The following is a 17830-nucleotide window of genomic DNA, read 5'->3' as shown; positions in this document are numbered from 1 at the left end:
TCATGATGGCATCCCTGATGGTGAAAGATTTTCAGAATTCCTCCAGTCTCTAGTCATTCTCTGTAGTATCACAAGTTTTGCAAATGTTCTCTATAAATAGTAGGCCTTGAAAGTAGAAATCATCCTCTGGTCCGCTGGCTAGATTAAAAATAGTGTTAGGCAGAAGAAAGACTACTTTGATGTCCTCACTAAGGTCCTGTATTGCAGGTGGATGGCCAGATGCATTATTGATAAGAAAGATTGTCTTTCTTATCACCTTATATTCTCCTTCTCACAGTACTCCTTTAGCTCCATTTGGAGCTTTGCAGCAAAATAATCACAGAATAATTTGCCTGTTATCCACCCCTTTAGACTGGAATAATACTAGACAAGCAAAATAATCACAGAATAATTTGCCTGTTATCCACCCCTTCAGACTGGAATAATACTACACAAGCAAAAAGTGCTCTATCCCTAAGAAACAGCATGAAAAGATATCTGGAAGCTTTGAATCCTAGTGCAGTCTTCTCTTCAAAGGATAAGTACATTCTTAAAGGCATTCTCTTCCAAAATAATCCTGTCTCCTCCATGTTAAAAATCAGCTTAGAAGAGCAAATGCCTTTTCTGATAATGGTCTCAAAGGTTCCCAGAAAACTTCCAGTAACAATGACATCAGCAAGAGCAGCCTCACCACTGATCTTGATGTTGTGGGAAATGGAATATTTCCTAAAATTTGTGAACTGACCAGAACTTGCTTGAAATGTCTTTGCAGCTTCTTCTTCTACTGCCAAGTAATTATATATATTCTGGGCCTTTGCTTGCACCACAAGCATGCTGACCAAAACATTTTCATGAGTTTGTTCAATCCATGTGCTAAATATTCATTCCACCCTCTCCATAGCTGAACACTAGAAACATGAGGTCTTAGTCTTAGATGAACATGTACAGTTTTAGATGCATAGATTAATGTGTCACTTTTGGCAACGTTACAAATGGTCCATAAAGGAGACTCACTAAGTAAGGGCATGCTTAATATCAGCCACTCATTCACCTCTCTGGCAACATTCAAGCACATCCATCTTAACATCAATGGTGATGGCCTTATACTTCTTAGCATCATTGGTGCTAGAAAATCTTTAAAGATGCTTTGGTGGCATGATGCAAGGGGCAAAACATGTGCAGTATACAGCATACTACAGCATAAAACACTATAGCACTCCATGACAATAAACTGTATCCACACACTGATGACTGCAAGGCAGGAAGCTGCATACCCATCCCACACATACATACACTCCTCATACAGTGCTTGCAATGCCACACGACTACACTGCCAGACCGATGATGGTTGTGTTATTCTGAACATAATTCCTTGCGCTACCTCGCAAACGCGGGAGACAGCGACAAAGTATAATAAAAAAATAATAAATTCCATTTAACTTAAAAAAAGGTGTATATGGACCATGTGTATTATCCTAAAATGGCATAAATCAAGAGGTCTCTGTATCATCATTCCTTTAAAGTTTTCAGAGTACCTAATGTCTTCTAGATCATACCTGAAGACCTGAAGAGTCACAAAGCTGTTTTTGTTCACCTTCCAAACTGCCCTTCCCCTGCAGGATTTTTTTTTCAGCTAACCTCTGTCCTGGAGCCCTGAGGACATAAAATCTTTCCTAAATAAAAAAACATTCATTCCTTTGGCCTCTTCAGAGTTTGTTGAATTTGTCTTGAATTTTCTTCAGGGCAGTAATGTACAGAGAGGGGAGGAGCTTCCTCCTGTCAGACAGAATCATCTCTCAAGGACAAAAAAATAAATTGAAATAAAAAAATGCCAATCATATAAAGTTTTTATTATGTCTTCTCTAAAACTGTCCCTTAACAAACCCTCCCCTCAATACGAGAGCATGCAATTTTAGAGCTCATTAGAGAATCCTGAGTAATGCCTATAACAGCATTCAGTTCCAGTAAAGAGACTCAGGCACTCTCTACCACAGATACAGTGCACATGACAGGGCTGTGGTTTCTCTTTTACCCTGAGGCTATTCTGAAGATTCTTGGAATCATATGTTCTAAGACCATCAGAGTAGAACTGTTATCATTCCTTGTTCCTCATATTGAATGAATGAAGAAGACACAGAGTTTGGGGCTCTATTTTCCAAATCCTAAGGAAAGTTCTGAAGGTATTTCACTTATACTTCTTTTCTCCTGTGAGTAAGACCAATTTGCGTAAAGTTACCCTCACTGAGTAATCCTTTTGAGGCAACAGGTAGTTTCATCTGAAGCTGTTTCCCTTAACATTTGAAGCTAGTCTCTAAAACTTCCCAGTGTCCCAGTGTTGTCTTTGTAAAAAGTATGGAAACACTTCTTTCTTTTCTAATACTTGCTTGCTGTTTCCCATGTTAGCAAAGTATAACCAAGAACAGGTGAAGAAAAAGCCTAATATCTCACATTTATTCTCTAGCTCTAATATGTAATCCACTGAAACCATATTCCTCTATCCAAAACCAGGCCCCATAAACCTTTCTATTGTTTCCCCTGGCTATTTCAACTGCCCTGTTTCAGCCCAGTGACAGTATGTTGTCCCATGTATACTACATCACTCCAGCCGTACAGTCCTATGCATTTCTTACACCCTCCTGCATGCTCAGGTCCTGACCCCTCAAAATCTCTTTCACTACATCCTTCCATCTCCAATATGGTCTCTACCTTCTCCTTGTCCCATCAACTTCTGACAATTATATCCTTTCCATCAACCTCTCCTCACTCATCCTCTTCAGACATCCAAACCATATGTCTTCATACGTCCAAACCATATGAACACATCCTCTTCAGCTCTATCAGTCATACTCTTCTTACTGCTACACTTCTCTTTAACCCTATCATTTCTTATTTGATCAACCTTCCTCACACATAATGTCCTCAAGCATTATATTTCCAACCTTTTACTGTGCTTTTTGATCTTGTCCCCAAATCTTGTATACATAAAACAATGTTAGGGACTACTATACCATAGATATATCCACCGTTTTGCAAGAAGACAGTGATCTCTCATTCCATACACCTCAATGTACCAAAGAAGTTATCCTACTCATCCACCCAATTGGCTAAATTTTGTTTCCAAAGTTCCTTCCACCATCATATTCAATCCCAAACTGGCATTTGTATTTCGAGTACCATATTTTATCCATATAACTATACTAACAAAAGAGCAAATTAACAAGAGAACAAATGGGGAAGGGGTAACAAGTAGTGGTGAAGTGAGGAGATGGAATGAATATTTTGAAAGACTGGTTTTGAAAGGTGTTAAGGATGGGATGGTATGTGAAATGAGAGTAAAGGAGAGTGGTTTGGTGATGAAAGAAGAGGAGAAAGTCTTACACAAGATGAAATGTGGCAAGATGGCTGGAGTGAATGGCACTACAGTTGAGTTTCTCAAAAATGGGGGTGACTGATATTCATCAGTTGGTTAGGATTTTCATTTTATTCATGGATCATGGAGAGGTGCCTTAGGAATGACAGAATGCATGTACAGTGTCACTGTATAAAGACTAGGGGGATAAAGGTAAGTGTTCAAACTACAGAGGTTTAAGTTTGTTGAGTGCACCTGGTGAGTTAATGGGAGAGTAATGATTGAGAGGGTGAGGGCATGTGCAGAGCATCAAAGTGGGGAAGAACAGTATGGTTTCAGAAATGGTAAAGGATGTCTGGATCAGGTGTTTGTTTTAAAGAATGTGTGTGAGAAATACTTAAAAAAACAAAAGGAATTATATTTGGCATTTATTGAACTGAAGAAAGCATATGATAGGGTTGATAGAGATGCCTTGCAAAAAGTTTTAAGAATATATGGTGAATGAGAAAAGCTGCTAGAAGCAGTGAGAAGTTTATATCGAGGGCGTAAGGTATGTGCTCAAGTAGGAAGAGAAGAGAGTGAATGGCTCTAAGTGAAGGTTGGTTTGTGGCAGGGGTGTGTGATGTATCCATGGCTGTTTAATTTGTTTGTGGATGTGGTGGTGAAAAGGAAGATGCAAGTCTTGGTGAAAGAGGCAACTAAGCTGTCTGTTGGGGATGAGGATGCCTGGGAGGTGAGTCAGTTGCTGTTTGTCAATGACACAGCATTGGTAGTAAACTCAAGTTAGGAACAGCACAAAAAGATGAATGCATTTGGAAGTGTGTGCAAAAGAATGAAGTTGAGGGTAAATATCAATAATAAAATACAAGGTTACAAGGTTTAGCAAGATCAGACAGGTTAGATGGGGTCTGAATGGAGAGAAACTGGAGGAAGTGGAGTGTTTTAGATATCTGGAAGTGGACATGGTAGCAAATGGAACAGTGGAAGCAGAAGTGAAGTGAGAAAGCAAATATTCTGACAACATTGAAGAATGTGTGGAATGAGAGGCTGCTATCTGGGAGGGCGAAAATGGGTAAGTTTGAAAATACTGCAGTTCCAACAATGTTATATGGATGCGAGGCAAGGGTTATAGATGAGGATGTGCAGAGGAAGGTGTGTGTGTTGAAAAAGAAATGCTTGAGGACAAAATGTGGTATGAGGTGGTTTGATTGAGCAAGTAATAAAAGGGTTAGAGAGAGGTGGTGTGGTATTAAAAAAGAGAGAGGTTGAGAGAGCTGAAGGGGGTGTTGAAATGGTTTGGACACATGGAAAGAATGAGTGAGGAAAGGTTGATAAAGCAGACATAGGAGAAAAGGGAGACGAAATTGGAGAAGGAAGGAAGGAGTGAAAAGAATTTTGAATGAATGGGGCCTGAACATGAAGTAAGGTGAAAGGCAAGCATGGTATAAAATGAACTGGAATGATGTCGTATACAGGGGTAAACATGCTGTGAAACGACAGAAACAGGGTATGTGAAGTGGTGAGGGGGATACATGAAAAGGTCTGTGGGGTCTGGTTGTAAATAAGGAACTGTCGTTTTGGTGCATTACAAGTGACTGACAAAATGGACATGAGACATGAGCGAATGCGGCCTGTCTCTGTCAGTTCCTAGCACTATCTCATTAATGCAGGAAACAGTGATCAAGTATGCAAAAAATGAAATAAAAGCCAGTATGTAATATCAACAAAACAGGATATAAATATATATATATATATATATATATATTTTCTTTCATACTATTCGCCATTTCCCGCATTAGCGAGGTAGCGTTATGAACAGAGGACTGGGCCTTAGAGGGAATATCCTCACCTGGCCCCCTTCTCTGTTCCTTCTTTTGGAAAATTAAAAAAAAGACGAGAGGGGAGGATTTCCAGCCACCCGCTCCCTCCCCTTTTAGTCGCCTTCTACGACACGCAGGGAATACGTGGGAAGTATTCTTTCTCCCCTATCCCCAGGGATAATATATATATATATATATATATATATATATATATATATATATATATATATATGCAAATGGATTTGTATGTAGCATTTATGGATCTGGAGAAGGCATATGATAGAGTTGATAGAGATGCTCTGTGGAAGGTATTAAGAATATATGGTGTGGGAGGAAAGTTGTTAGAAGCAGTGAAAAGTTTTTATCGAGGATGTAAGGCATGTGTACATGTAGGAAGAGAGGAAAGTGATTGGTTCTCAGTGAATGTAGGTTTGCAGCAGGGGTGTGTGATGTCTCCATGGTTGTTTAATTTGTTTATGGATGGGGTTGTTAGGGAGGTAAATGCAAGAGTTTTGGAAAGAGGGGCAAGTATGAAGTCTGTTGGGGATGAGAGAGCTTGGGAAGTGAGTCAGTTGTTGTTCGCTGATGATACAGCGCTGGTGGCTGATTCATGTGAGAAACTGCAGAAGCTGGTGACTGAGTTTGGTAAAGTGTGTGGAAGAAGAAAGTTAAGAGTAAATGTGAATAAGAGCAAGGTTATTAGGTACAGTAGGGTTGAGGGTCAAGTCAATTGGGAGGTGAGTTTGAATGGAGAAAAACTGGAGGAAGTGAAGTGTTTTAGATATCTGGGAGTGGATCTGGCAGCGGATGGAACCATGGAAGCGGAAGTGGATCATAGGGTGGGGGAGGGGGCGAAAATTCTGGGGGCCTTGAAGAATGTGTGGAAGTCGAGAACATTATCTCGGAAAGCAAAAATGGGTATGTTTGAAGGAATAGTGGTTCCAACAATGTTGTATGGTTGCGAGGCGTGGGCTATGGATAGAGTTGTGCGCAGGAGGATGGATGTGCTGGAAATGAGATGTTTGAGGACAATGTGTGGTGTGAGGTGGTTTGATCGAGTGAGTAACGTAAGGGTAAGAGAGATGTGTGGAAATAAAAAGAGCGTGGTTGAGAGAGCAGAAGAGGGTGTTTTGAAATGGTTTGGGCACATGGAGAGGATGAGTGAGGAAAGATTGACCAAGAGGATATATGTGTCGGAGGTGGAGGGAACAAGGAGAAGAGGGAGACCAAATTGGAGGTGGAAAGATGGAGTGAAAAAGATTTTGTGTGATCGGGGCCTGAACATGCAGGAGGGTGAAAGGAGGGCAAGGAATAGAGTGAATTGGAGCGATGTGGTATACCGGGGTTGACGTGCTGTCAGTGGATTGAATCAAGGCATGTGAAGCGTCTGGGGTAAGCCATGGAAAGCTGTGTAGGTATGTATATTTGCGTGTGTGGACGTATGTATATACATGTGTATGGGGGGGGTTGGGCCATTTCTTTTGTCTGTTTCCTTGCGCTACCTCACAAACGCGGGAGACAGCGACAAAGTATAAAAAAAAAAAAGAATATATATATATATACATATATATATATATATATATATATATATCCCTGGGGATAGGGGAGAAAGAATACTTCCCACGTATTCCCTGCGTGTCGTAGAAGGCGACTAAAAGGGAAGGGAGCGGGGGGCTGGAAATCTTCCGCTCTTTCTTCTTTTTTTTTTTTTCCAAAGGAAGGAACAGAGAAGGGGGCCGGGTGAGGATGTTTCCTCAGAGGCCCAGTCCTCTGTTCTTAACGCTACCTCGCTGAGGCGGGAAATGGCGAATAGTATGAAAGAAAAAAAGAAAATATATATATATATATATATATATATATATATATATATATATATATATATATATATATATATATATACAGCACGTTGACAGCACGTCAACCCCGGTATACCACATCGATCCAATTCACTCTATTCCTTGCCCGCCTTTCACCCTCCTACATGTTTACGCCCCAATCACTCAAAATCTCATTCACTCCATCTTTCCACCTCCAATTTGGTCTCCCACTTCTCCTCGTTCCCTCCACCTCTGACACATATATCCTCTTGGTCAATCTTTCCTCACTCATTCTCTCCATGTGCCCAAACCATTTCATAACACCCTCTTCTGCTCTCTCAACCACGCTCTTTTTATTTCCACACATCTCTCTTACCCTTACATTACTTACTCGATCAAACCACCTCACACCACACATTGTCCTCAAACATCTCATTTCCAGCACATCCACCCTCCTGCGCACAACTCTATCCACAGCCCATGCCTCCCAACCATACAACATTGTTGGAACCACTATTCCTTCAAACATAACCATTTTTGCTTTCTGAGATAATGTTCTCGACTTCCAAACATTCTTCAAGGTTCCCAGGATTTTCGCCCCCTCCCCCACCCTATGATTCACTTCCGCTTCCATGGTTCCATCCGCTGCCAGATCCAATCCCAGATATCTAAAACACTTTACTTCCTCCAGTTTTTCTCCATTCAAACTTACCTCCGAATTGACTTGACCCTCAACCCTACTGTACCTAATAACCTTGCTCTTATTCACATTTACTCTTAACTTTCTTCTTTCACACACTTTACCAAACTCAGTCACCAGCTTCAGCAGTTTCTCACATGAGTCAGCCACCAGCGCTGTATCATCAGCGAACAACAACTGACTCACTTCCCAAGCTCTCTCATCCACAACAGACTTCATACTTGCCCCTCTTTCCAAAACTCTTGCATTCACCTCCCTAACAGCCCCATCCATAAACAAATTAAACAACCATGGAGACATCACACACCCCTGCCGCAAACCTACATTCACTGAGAACCAATCACTTTCCTCTCTTCCTACACGTACACATGCCTTACATCCTCGATAAAAACTTTTCACTGCTTCTAACAACTTGCCTCCCACACCATATATTCTTAATACCTTCCACAGAGCATCTCTATCGACTCTATCATATGCCTTCTCCAGATCCATAAATGCTACATTCAAATCCATTTGCTTTTCTAAGTATTTCTCACATACATTCTTCAAAGCAAACACCTGATCCACACATCCTTTACCACTTCTGAAACCACACTGCTCTTCCCCAATCTGATGCTCTGTACATGCCTTCACCCTCTCAATCAATACCCTCCCATATAATTTACCAGGAATACTCAACAAACTTATACCTCTGTAATTTGAGCACTCACTCTTATCCCCTTTGCCTTTGTACAATGGCACTATGCACGCATTCCGCCAATCCTCAGGCACCTCACCATGAGTCATACATACATTAAATAACCTTACCAACCAGTCAACAATACAGTCACCCCCTTTTTAATAGATTCCACTGCAATACCATCCAAACCTGCTGCCTTGCTGGCTTTCATCTTCCGCAAAGCTTTTACTACCTCTTTTCTGTTTACCAAATCATTTTCCCTAACCCTCTCACTTTGCACACCACCTCGACCAAAACACCCTATATCTGCCACTCTATCATCAAACACATTCAACAAACCTTCAAAATACTCACTCCATCTCCTTCTCACATCACCACTACTTGTTATCACCTCCCCATTAGCGCCCTTCACTGAAGTTCCCATTTGCTCCCTTGGCATACGCACTTTATTTACCTCCTTCCAGAACATCTTTTTATTCTCTCTAAAATTTAATGATACTCTCTCACCCCAACTCTCATTTGCCCTCTTTTTCACCTCTTGCACCTTTCTCTTGACCTCCTGTCTCTTTCTTTTATACATCTCCCACTCAACTGCATTTTTTCCCTGCAAAAATCGTCCAAATATATATCACAAAAAAAAACAGGGGTAAATTATTTCAAATTATTCACTAATTCTTCCCTGAAAAAAAGTAACTCTAAAAAGAGTAGCATTATTACCTGCAACATTTCTGAAGGCCTCAGAACTATTTTCATCATATCTAACACAGCAGAGGAAACGACAACGCTTCTCCCACAGCTGAATATAGTGACTCCTGAGTAAAGAAAAAACAAATCAATATTTCATCAGTGCCAACATAGTAAAACTAATAAAGCGTATCATGCAAGGTTAGGAAGCAAGATATCGTTGGTATATAACATATGAGGAGAGAAATTAGTTAAATCAAGGTGAGAACTCAAGAGCATCTTTAATAAACTACAATTGGTAGAGCAAAATATCTGAAGGAGCATAATACACTAAGGATGAGAGAAAGATTAACTGATATGCAAGTAAAGATTACTGAAAAAAAGATGTGAGAACTGTCTCAAGTTCTTTACCAAGCTTTAAAAGTATAACAAATTATATAACACATAAAGCATGCAAAGAATGGGATGTCATTTACATAAAAAGAGGGACACGTTATTAGTGACCTCATCACAAGAATCATTAAAGAATATGACTTACAACAGACCTCTCTAACTGGGAGAAAGAAATACAAATGTTGAAAGGTGAGAAGTCATTTTTATGCCTTTCTCTGAGAATTTAGAAGGGACATTTGCATATCAAGATATTGGGAAAAGATCATGTAATCAAGGAAGCCCAAAATATTCATCAGGGGAAATAATACTGATAGTGATAATTTACAGTCTGGCAAAAAGAAAGGTGACTTCTCAAGAAAAGAAATCTGTTTCTCTCAAAGAGAGTGTCCAATAGCTTTGAGAGAATCCCTCAGATCCCTTGGGTTTAGAAGCCTCTACTTACCTTCCTTCTGGTGAAGTAAATACCTCTCACCTCTCATTAGCCACATATTCAGTCACTGCCTACTTCTTAGTCCAGGTCCACCCTTTTGTTAATCAGTAACCCCCAATAGGCAATAACATCATCAATGCACTGGCTGACATGCTGGTCAAGCTTGTCACCTCACAATTCTCAAAAATATGGATGTTAACCTCATGGTGGTTATAGTTAGTTAAGAGTTAATTTAATGAAAGTGAGGGGATGACAGGGTTGGAGAAAGCAAACCAAGAACTATGCTCAAGGGGTATTGTCCTAAAGAGAAACAGCTTTTCCTCCTTTCAAACTTACCTTTCTCTAGAGGGTCAGTGTGTTCTGTAAGCTTTGGGAGCCTCTCGACACAGAGGAGGAATGTAAGAAAAACTTCTTAACCAAGAAAAAGGTATGTTAAAAACTATATCCTTAAAGGTTTTCCTGTAGCACATCAGTGACACTGCCTCAAAGGTGGCATGCTTAACACCACACAAGTTGATATTCAGTATCTAAATACTAAACTATTTATCCATGGGAAGTTTAAAAAGCCAAATAAAAAGAAGACTGATGCTACACATCCATATAACTACTTATCAATGGTGAGGTTGAAAAGCCAAATGAAGAGTGGGGGTTACTGACTGGGAGAGGGGTGGACCCAGTCCAAGATATGGCTGCAACTACTGAACAGGTGGTTGGCAAGGGACGAGAAGCTTTGACCTCACCAGAAGGCTGGAGGGTTGAGGTTTCTAACCCCTAATGATCTCGAAGATATCTTAAAGTTCAAATGACAAACTAACATTGAAGACAAAAGAATGTCAAACCTTTTGGCAAATCATAATACGTAATCATACAGGTATTACAGTTGCTACAAAATATCACATAAATGCTATAATAAATCTCAAAGTCCAAACAGCAATACAGCACTGTGCAAAAATCAGTCAATATGATAATTACAGGAAAAATACAGAAAATTAAAAGCCCTACTCAAGGATAGGGTTGCTAGCCTACCCTAAAGAGCCACTTTCGACAAGCCCTTGCCTGCTGGGTCGTTTCATAGGGTCAAACAAACACAGGATCCCAACAATAATCAGTCCAATAGCCACCCATGTAAAGATGACAAGAGCTGAAACAAAAATGCAAAGAAAAACTTCATATTAAGCTACTAGTCAAAATAAACAGTAACAATTATGTCTTATCAAGAAAGTTACATGTTAACTTCTATCACATTAGGCATTCTCAATCTGGAATTTTCTTCCATTTCTCTAACAATCTAAATGTACATCTATCCTGTCAATTTTTTCCTCTGTTCAAAATATTTGCCAACTATTCCAGTCACAGCATATCTCCCCACTATATATATCTGCTGAAGAGCTTATTACAGTGCTTAAAACATTTGTGGGAATAATCAAAGTGAAACACACACACAGAATTCAAGTTCCTTTTGTTTGGTAGCTGGGAATACAGGTGTTTCTCAAAACTAATCTAATTTGTAACAGATGTCATTACAACAGTGTTATGTTTGTACCTCGGACTATGAAACACAAACACAGAATTCAAGTTCTATTTGTCTGGTAAAAATTGTTGTTCATGTATGTAGACATTTAAGTTTAAAGTAAAATACAGTATGGCAGTGTTTATTCAAGGTAACCAGGAATACAGATGTTTCTCACAATGCAATTTACACCAGATGACATTACAGCAGTTACATTTGTGTTTGTGGTTTGAAGAATAATCTATCCCCAAATGATGATGAATAAACATACTGTGCTCTTTATGTATGCATAGAAGGACATCAAATAAATGTTCAAAGGAGCCTAAGAAAAAAGTTAAATCTATATGAATACATTTTAAGCATTGTACACATGTACAATAATGAATATAAATGTATATAAAACAATATGTACACTGTAGACATGTAACTGTTGAAAAAAGTGAGTTCTGAGGAATGAAAATCTGTTTTATTATAAGCAATGTCCTGCAGGCTAATGAGATGCCTGCATGGACATCTGGAAGTCAGGAGTCTCTCTCTCTCTCTCTCTCTCTCTCTCTCTCTCTCTCTCTCTCTCTCTCTCTCTCTCTCTCTCTCTCCCCCATTCTGGTAAAATCTATACCTCTCACTTCACAAACCAACCAAACAACAGTTGCAAGAATAGTTCATTTTGAAACGAGGCCTCTGGTGCCCTCAAAATGGCCTTCATGATCATGCAATAACTTAAAAACTTGTCCAGATTCTACAGTAACTATATCTAAAAACTTTGGGCCTCTAGGTATTACAAAAGCTGTACTGTAGTAAGTCTAAACCTTGAAAAGTGCCCCTTGTTGGCCTAGCTCTGGTACTGGGACCTTTGTCATAATTTGAAGCTGCTAATTGCCTACATTAAAAATGAGTACAGTGAACTAAAAGAAACCTTTGAGACTGCAATAGCCTTTAGCAGCCTCAATACAGCTTCAAGGCCAATGTACAGTAGCCTTAAACTCTTCCCAGATTCAGAAAAACCAGCACCAAAAATCTGGGGCCTTAAGGTGCTTCATAAAGCTGTGGTTACTCTGATCCTTGGAAGGTGGCTTTTGTTGGACTTTAATAAAAGACTCTCTTACCCTTGAATCTTACCTTTAATCATATAGCTGGCAGATAACCTTTCCTATCATTATCAAAATATTCAACAAATCACTACTGTCCATGATGACAGTAAGCTGACTAACGTAATTTGATTTTCAAAAGCGGTTAAAAGATACGGACTTAAAACTTATACCCCATTAGATTCGCTCTGGTTCTAGGTAAAGCATTAAAAAATAATGATACCTAAAATCTTTCAATTCCTAGACAAATTTTTTTTCTTGTCATAAACAGTATATGAAAACAGGGCCCCACTATACCCCCTGGTGTTATACACTTCCACTTTTCTAAAGCCCTCAATAAAGTATCACAAAGGAGATTGCAAAATAAAATCAAAACTCACGGGACAAGATATTAAATCAGCACATGGATAGTTGATTGGCTTTCTCAGCAGAAACATAAAGAGGTATTAAATGGAGAAACATCTGACTAGCTTCACTAGTCTCATGGATATCCACAAGCCTCAGACCTACAACCCATACATTTAATCTCATACATCAACAACCCTGAAACAAAACTAACCAACAAAATCTCAAAATTTGCCAAAGACACAAAACTTGGGAAACAACTAAATCAAAAGAAGACTGCCTGGAGATTCAGAGGGATTTAAGAGAAAATAGGAGAATGGAAAGAGACATGTCAGGTAGATTTCAACATATGCATAGGAGCAAGTATCTAGTCTGCTGGGGGTGGAGATGGCCTTGGAGATGAGTAATGTTTGCTTATGATACAGCACTGGTGGCAGACTGAAAAAAGACAATGCAGAGGTTGCTTTCTGAGTTTGGGAGTGTGTGTGTGAAAGGAGAGAGCTGAGAGTAAATGCAAATAAAAGATATATTAGTTGGTTTAGCAGTGAAAAGAGACAGGTTATTTGAAGTGGAAGTTTGAAGGGAGAGGACTAGGAGGAAGTGAAGTGTTTTAGACACCTGGGAGAGGATATGACAGCAAATGAAATCAAGGAAGCTGGTGACCATAGGTGGGTGATGGGGCAAAGGTTTTGGGTTCACTGTGGAATGTGTGGAAAGAGGGGTCACAGTCTTTATGGGCAAAGATGGCAAGTTTGACATGGACAATACAGTTACATGGATGTGAGGCATGGGCTTTAGACAAATATGTAAAGGATAGGGTGAATGTGATGGAAAGAAAATATTTGGCCCTGGATAATATGTGGTGTAAGGAGGGATGAACAAATAAGAAATGATAGGGTAGGAGAGAGGTGTGGTAGTAAGAAAAGTATGTATGAGAGAGCTGAAGAAGTGTGCTGAAATGGTTTGGACACATGGAAATGATGAGTGAGGAAAGGATGACTAAAAGGGTATACATGTCAAACTGCAGGGAACAAGGAAATTGAGAAACCAGGGAGGAGATGATCTCTCTTTCCATTTACTCTTCAATGCTCCAAGAACCTCACCCACTTTATGACATATCCATTTTCATGGTTCCATTTGCTGCCATGTCCACTCCCAGGTATCTAAAACACTCTACATTCCCAAACTTTTCTCCTTTCAAACTCACATCCTGTTCAAGCCAACACTCTTCACTGCTTAAGCTAATAACCTTGCTTCTATTCACATTTACATTTATCTTTCTGTGGTTTCCCCCAACCAACAGATATGCCTTAATTAAGTCCCAATGACTATACATCTACCCTTCTACACCACATCAATTCACTATGCCTCATGCACAATGACATCTATAACATGAAAAGGAATGGTATATATCAAACAGAAAAAAAGAAAAAAGAATCTATTACATGAGATGAAAAAAAGTCTGGCAGCAAGCTACATATTTTCAGAACACACAATTCCATGGAATTTTGTATGCTGCTAACAAATAGAACTTAGTGCATTACTGACATCTCTGCAGCAGTCTTCGGCTGGCTGAGGATGGGCCTGAAATGAGCAAGCCACCACAAATAAGACAGAATTATTAGCAAAGGATAAGGAGGTCCAATACTTCCTCACCGGAAATAAAGAAGGTAGGAAGGCCCTAACACTGACTTTCCTAAAGATATCCCATAAAATATCTCTCAGATATAGAGAAAATGCCTCTTCTCTTCAAGGTAAAATCACTCAAAGGATGTAATATTATTCAAAGGATGGTGGTCCAACAGAATCATTACCATTCATGAGGACAGGAAGTGCTGTATTAGGCTCACAGTTGATTTTTCCCGTCATAATCCAAACAGTTCCAATTAAGTTCCATACCACTTCCGGAATGCCAAACATCACTCTGAAGAATGATCAAAACCAAAAGATAAGCTTGACATACGGAAAATAAAGTATCCGAGCAGTGTACACTATTCATTATTCATATACCATAACTGCTAAATATTGCCGAACTACTCGTTACAATAACATATAACACCATAAAAAATACAAAATATTGGCTTTAAGTACTTCAAAAATAAAAAACAGGCTTCAGCTAATCTACTATCTGAAAGTCATTTAGGAAATACCTCATCAAAATGAGATTTGGGACATGTCTACGTGGGGCTGTGTTCATGATGGTGCCACGCCGACTGTGACAAACCAACACCATGGTTGTTACTAATGTAGTTCCCAGGATGACCATTTCAACTAGCAGAAAGAGGCGGAGGAGGTGGCTGCCACTGGAACACTTGGACGTATAGGTTTCATGGTGAACAAACAAGGCAACTGCTAACCCGAGCCTGTCACAACAGAAATTGACTAAGTTGGTTTATACAAACTGAAGTGTGCATAGGAACTGCAACACTAATGTAGTCTAGAAAATCTTGGCAATTCCTGTTGGCTAAAAGTTTCTGCATCTTCCTTGTATTTATATAGGACTTATACTAACACAAGATAACAAAAATCAATAAGAATACAACATAAAATATATCAAATTACATAAGAGAATAAAGAAAAGGAATGTAACTAACATCAAAACACAGAATACCAAAGATTACAATTATAGTTTCAGCACTCTCATGCTAACTGTGCTACTATTCTCTGGACTCCCTCTATTAATGAATACATTTCACATAATATCTTTTTAATATTCTAACAACTCATGTTTTCAATAGGATCTTAAAGATAATGACATTATGAAAGATTCTGAAATGTCTGGATGCCTTTAACACATTCAGATATTCATAAATGCATAAGCCCTCTTGTTTCCTTGCACAAGACATTATATTTCAAGTTAGAAGAAAATATTTGTTCAAAATGATAATGAAGGATAAAGTCATCCTTTACTTTCAAAAAACTTCATCTGGTGCAGAGAGGACACGAGACGAGGGATGCCTAAAAGTACATGCAAGGTACTTTCATTTATACTTCTCTGTAGCATGCAAAGTATAATGTAATGCAGTATACTTTACATAATGAAAAAATTAACAAGATTGCCAACTTTTGAAGTTTTTTATTTTTCAAATAAACAGCAATCAAATATGAATGAATGAATGTGTTGTTAACTGGTTGATAAGGATATTCAATGTATGGATGGTTCATGGTGAAGTGCCTGAGGATTGGAAGAATGCATGCATAGTGCCACTGTGCAAAGGCAAAGGGGATAAATGTGAGTGTTCAAATTACAGAGGTATAAGTTTGTTGAGTATTCCTGGGAAATTATATGGGAGGGTCAAGGCATGTACAGAGCATCAGATTGGGGAAGAATGGGCTAACCCACCCACATACACCCACACATGCACATAAACATACCTATACATTTCAACATATACAAACATATACATACACAGACATAAACATATATACACATGTACACATTCATACTTGCTGTCTTCATCCATTCCCATTACCATTTTGCCACACATGAAAAACAGCAACCCCCTCCCCCCGTGCACACAAGGTAGCACTAGGAAAAGACAACAAAGGGCACATTCATTCACACTCAGTCTCTAGCAGTCATATGTAATGCACTGAAACCACAGCTTCCTTTCCACATCCAGGTCCCACAAATCTTTCCATGGTTTACCCCAGACGCCTCACATGCCCTGGTTCGATCCACTGACAGCACGTTGACCACAGTATACCACATCGTCCCAATTCACTCTATTCCTTGCATGCCTTTCACCCTCCTGTATGTTCGTGCCCAGATCGCTCAAAATCTTTTTCAATCCATCCTTCCACCTCCAATTTAGTCTCCCACTTCTTGTTCCCTCCACCTCCGACATATATATCCTCTTTGCCAATCTTTCCTTACTCATTCTCTCCATGCGACCAAGCCATTTCAAAACACCCTCTTCTGCTCTCGCAACCACACTCTTTTTATTACCACACATCTCTCTTACCCTTTCATTACTTACTCAATCAAATCACCTCACACCACATACTGTCCTTAAACATTTCATTTCCAACGCATCCACCCTCCTCTGCACAACCCTATCTTTAGCCCATGCCTCACAACCATATAACATTGTTGGAACCACTATTCCTTCAATCATACCCATTTTTGCTCTACGAGACAACGTTCTCACCTTCCATACATTCTTCAGAGCTCCCAGAACCTTCACATCCTCTCCCACCCTGTGATTCACTTCCACTTCCATGGTTCCATCCGCTGCTAAATCCACTCCCAGATATCTAAAACACTTCACCTCCAGTTTTTCTCCATTCAAACTTACTTCCCAATTGACCTGTCCCTCAACCCTACTGTACCTAATAACCTTACTCTTATTCACATTTACTCTCAGCTTTCTTCTTTCACACACTTTACCAAACTCAGTCACCAGCGTCTGCAGTTTCTCATCTGAAAGGGAATTGGAAAGGATCACAATTCTGCAAGTGATCAAGTGTATTCTTAGGAGTCCACGGGGAAAATGAGACACGATAAGTTCCCAAGTGCACTTTCGTATAATAATCACATTATCAGGGGAGACACAAGAGAGAAATATAACAGTCAGTTGGTATACAACAAAGAAACGTAGCTAGGACGCCATATGGTAAACATGCATTTGTCCAAGACAGACAACAAGCGTACCATAAACTTATTATATGGACAAGAAGGTGAATTGTTTACAAATTCTATCAACAATTCATAAGAGTACAAAGTACTAAAATAAATCATTATACATATAAACACTATTTCCTTAACAAATCAGAAAAGAATTCAATACTAATCCATGGTAAGGATGTCTGTAACTTCCAAGGACTCAAGAGAATTATGTGGCAGCCTGTGTGGTGGCCAACCAAAAAACAAACTCATCATAAAGTGAAGATGAGTAATTGGTAGAGAAGCAAGCCCAGACCAATCCTTACGCCACAAATTATGAACACGTAGTTGTCAAGGGATGAGAGGCACATGCCTCAACAGAAGGAAAGGGATCAGAGGTCTCTTACCACTAAGGATCTTAAAGATTATC

General features: G+C 39.4%; 1 protein-coding gene across 2 annotated transcripts in view; it reads right to left on the bottom strand.

Moving 5' to 3' along the window:
* The window catches only part of LOC139760523 (diacylglycerol lipase-beta-like), a 128226-nt gene that overhangs the window by 55253 nt on the left and 55143 nt on the right, over nt 1-17830 (bottom strand). For both annotated transcript variants that reach the window (XM_071683829.1, XM_071683828.1), the window contains exons 3-6: nt 14945-15157; nt 14609-14718; nt 10878-10992; nt 9062-9156 (exon numbers count right to left, since the gene is read on the bottom strand). In XM_071683829.1, coding sequence (XP_071539930.1) covers nt 9062-9156; nt 10878-10992; nt 14609-14718; nt 14945-15157 — 533 coding nt within the window. The remainder of the gene's footprint in view (nt 1-9061; nt 9157-10877; nt 10993-14608; nt 14719-14944; nt 15158-17830) is intronic.

This window comes from Panulirus ornatus, chromosome 37, assembly GCF_036320965.1.
Source record: "Panulirus ornatus isolate Po-2019 chromosome 37, ASM3632096v1, whole genome shotgun sequence".
In the NCBI taxonomy this organism is placed as follows: Eukaryota; Metazoa; Arthropoda; class Malacostraca; order Decapoda; family Palinuridae; genus Panulirus; species Panulirus ornatus.
This window is presented reverse-complemented; position numbering and strand designations above follow the sequence as displayed.